At 37.2% G+C, this 3,722-nt stretch overlaps 1 protein-coding gene across 1 annotated transcript; it reads left to right on the top strand.

Annotated features, from left to right (window-relative positions):
• Positions 1–1,233: 1,233 nt before the first annotated feature.
• Positions 1,234–2,026, top strand: LOC120287513 (disease resistance protein RUN1-like). The gene is made up of 2 exons (XM_039300327.1): positions 1,234–1,776; positions 1,946–2,026. The coding sequence occupies exons 1-2, from the start codon at positions 1,234–1,236 to the stop codon at positions 2,024–2,026; spliced, it is 624 nt and encodes a 207-aa protein (XP_039156261.1).
• The last annotated feature ends 1,696 nt before the right edge of the window (positions 2,027–3,722 follow it).

Genomic DNA, 3,722 nt, shown 5'->3' with positions numbered 1-3,722 from the left:
GTTTAGGCTAAGATCCGTATAGTGGATATGGTTAATAAATGACATACGCTCTTATAGAAAGAGAAATCCACTATAGCATGTAATTCATATTAGATGTGCATTACATGACCAACAAGGGAAGGTGAGTAAAATAATCCCTATTTACTCATCGTGTGAGCCCTTGAGGCAATTTGTATTTTACCTCAATTTTGTGCCCTATGTTACTTATGACTATGTTCTCGAAGTGAAAGATAAATGTTGCTACTTTAGCATGTTACGGGCGGTCGTGAATAGATATGGCTTATAGGACATGTCTAGGAAAGTAGTTGTTCTGAAATTGAGAGAGACATGAGTGCGAAGGAAGACTATTGTTGTTTTACATCTATCACATGTATTTACTGGTTGACCAATTATATCGCCCTATGTGGTTGCGGATGTAATTGTAAATACATGGTGTTTTAAGAATGGTCAAGTATAGCCTTTAAGGGATAGGTATACTTGGACTGATGTAACAAAATATGTCTTGGGCACTGTGAGACATCGATTGTTTATTTCTTTTCAGGGTTGTAGCCATTATGTCATCCCTAACAGGTGCATAATTTGAGCTCCCAAGTGTAGGTGTACTCACTGGTCGCACGGCTTATTTGCTAGTATGAATTGTTTTGTAAAATTGATGAATGTTGAATGCCTTATATTCTTGATAGAATGCTATCAGGCCCATCATGTCCGAGTGGGAGATGTTGTACTTTAGCTGGTACGTCCATGATGGGGTGCGAACGGAACGCACCGTTTCATCTTGATGCGTTACGATGGAAAGTTACTAATGGAGGGGTACGAAGGGAGACGTATAAAAGCCTCCCGAACACAACTATTGATAATGTTGGCCATTCATTCGCACCAAATTTCCTCTCCATTTCCATCAAAGAAGATCAAGGCGTTCCATTTCATTTTGCAAGAACAATCGGCATTTACGCCGTGGAAATCGGGTGTTTTCCTTGTGATTGCATCTAGACTAACGTGAGAAAGCGTTGTTCGTGAATCATCGGCAATTCAATGTTCATTCCGAGGCTATTTGCTGTTTGCGCATCGGAATCAAGTAAGTTGTCTTCCGCCGACTCGAATTCCAATAGCAACCAAATCCAAAATCTGGTCGGAGTGAATTCTTTGTATCTTGGTACAAGGATACTTGTTAACACTAGGGACAAAAGGGTTCTGAATATGGGGGAATTGAAGTATCAAATCTTGCACTACGACATGGAGTCATTGAGCCACCAAGATGCACTTCAACTATTTAGTAGACATGCCTTTGATGGCAATGCTCCTCAAGGTGATTACTACACTCTTTCAATAGGCATTGTGTCTACTACGGGTGGACTACCTTTAGCTCTTCTAATAATAGGTTCATCTCTGTTTTATAAACACAATAAAGAGATATGGGAAGAGATGCTACAGAAGCTAGGGAAAAGACCTCATCGTGATGTCATGGCTAAGCTACGTATTTCCTATGCTACCTTAGAAGTGGATCAAAAACAGATATTTCTTGATATTGCATGCTTTTTCATCCGTCATAATAAGATCGGTCCAATCTCCTTGTGGAAAGATTATGGGTTTAGGGCAGAGGATGCTATTAAGGTCCTTCAGAACATGAGCATGATAAAGGTTTTAGATGATAATAGCTTTTGGATGCATGATCAGTTTAGATATTTTGGAAGGGAAATTGCTGAGCAAGAGCATACCAGGTTGTGGGATGAATTGTGGGATGAAGAAGACATCACTTGCAAATTAAGATCGACAAAGGTAAATTATAACTAAATTTGAATAGAAATTTACTTACCCAATTCTTAATTGAGGATTCCTGTTTCTAAATTAGGAGCTACTGTTCTGTTTCATTTTTTTCTTCTCTTGATGAAATAAATTTGTGGGATATTGACAAATTCTTGCTTCTGCTTCTCAATGTCAATGGCAGATCAAGGGAAGCGTTCGAGCACTCTATTTGAGAGCGAAGGTTGGCAACCCGATAACTGTCACTGTGGAGCAAATTAAATAGTTTCCGCATTTGCAGCTTCTTTGGTTAAGCAATGTAATTTGCCGAGGCGACTTGACGGGCTGTCTCTCCGAACTGAAATGGATCAGTTTGGATTACTCTCATACACCCAAACATTATCAAGGTTTTGAGGCAACCAATTTGCCCGTAGAAAACGTGGTTGGGATGGAGCTTTTTGGCCATGAGTTCACAGTAGATAAGGTCAGGAGCTTAACCGGGGTATGTCAATCTTCCTCTTAGTCTAATTGTCTCATTCGATGAAGGACAAAATTTAGTGGATTTATGGTTGAATTTTCTCATTTAGTGAGAAGAACATATGACATATGATACAGGTTGGGAGCCTAAATCCATATTTATTTCTTGCTCAGACATCTAATTATATGTCCTAATGTTTCATTTGTTTTCGTAGGGGGCAAAGAAAATGGAGTTTCTCAATCTTTGTTGCGACTCTCCTATTAAAATTATGTCTTGAATTTGATTCTCATACTGGATTAAAAGATCAAACATTTCTTTCCCTCTTTTCCTTCAACTTAAACTTGTTTCTTGGTCAAAGAATGTCATTTTCATTTATTTGTTTTACATCGTTGCTTTTAAGCAATTTCTGAAAAAAATTAAGATTAACTTTTTGATCAACTCTTTTGACCAAAAAGTCAACCCCGGATCAAAAATTGATTTTTCATCCAAAAATATTCCATTTAGCTTTAGTTTCACTTTTCTCAAATCAAATTTTTAAAAATTCAAAGATTTGGCTTAAAAATCAACATCTTAGGAAAAGTCAATTAAATTGTTGACTTTTGGTCAAATCTTTGACCAAAAATTGAAAAAGAAAAAATCCACAAAAACATTTCTTTTAGTGTCAATTTGATTTGTGTGTTGAAAATTTAATAAAATTCGATTAAGAACCCCAATTTCTGAATTTTTCGGTTTTAAGTTCTAAATAAACCAAAAATGAAATTACTTTGTTCTAGCCATTAGTAGGTGTAGTTCATTTTACGAAATTTGGTCTGATGATTTCGCTCGTGTATTCAATTTCGCAAATTTCCATGTAGAAAGACAAATTGCCATTTTAAGCCATAATTAGAGGTTAAAATCAATTCTTCATGACTTATGAATGGACAATTATTTTCCACTCATTTTCTTAAGATAAGTCCAAAAGCGAGTAGCCAAGTCATTCAACCGCAAGGTCTGACCAAGACACTTTGAGATCAATGATCTCATCCTAAGGAAGGTCCTGCCTATCATTCTAGACCCTCGTGGGAAATTTACTACAAATTACGAAGGTCTATACATTGTAAAGGAGGTGTTGCCTGGTGGAGCACTAATTCTTGTAGAAATGGATGGACAAGAGTTGCCAAAGCTTGTAAATGCTGACGTTGTCAAGAAGTATGTACCCTTGAATAAAGTGAAAGGCATTTGAGGTGCTTTTGGATTGAATCCGAGCCACTTCAGAACATTTACATCATGCATCTCATGCATATATGTTGCATTTGCATGTTTGTTCATCTTGCAGGTACCAAAGGATCCTTAAGGAAGACATCACCTATCCTCAAGAGATCAACCTCAAGAGAATAAATCCCTAAGTTCAATCACCCTCTTTAGAACTTAGGAAAGACCTAGTCGGTTGGGACACTCGAGTGATGAACCCCTTTTTGGCAAAGAAAATCGATTTTGTCCAAAAGTTTTCAACGTTGTTTCCAAA

This window comes from Eucalyptus grandis, chromosome 8, assembly GCF_016545825.1.
Source record: "Eucalyptus grandis isolate ANBG69807.140 chromosome 8, ASM1654582v1, whole genome shotgun sequence".
Lineage (NCBI taxonomy): Eukaryota > Viridiplantae > Streptophyta > Magnoliopsida > Myrtales > Myrtaceae > Eucalyptus > Eucalyptus grandis.
Note: the sequence above shows the minus strand (reverse complement) of the source record. Positions and strands in the feature narration are given on the sequence as shown.

What these genes read in the sequence shown, in the direction of transcription:
- LOC120287513 (XM_039300327.1), top strand. Translation starts at nt 1,234, where the DNA reads ATGGAGTCATTGAGCCACCAAGATGCACTTCAACTATTTAGTAGACAT. An exon ending in GCAAATTAAGATCGACAAAG is followed by an intron (nt 1,777 to 1,945) that starts GTAAATTATAAC and finishes TGTCAATGGCAG; the next exon opens with ATCAAGGGAAGCGTTCGAGC.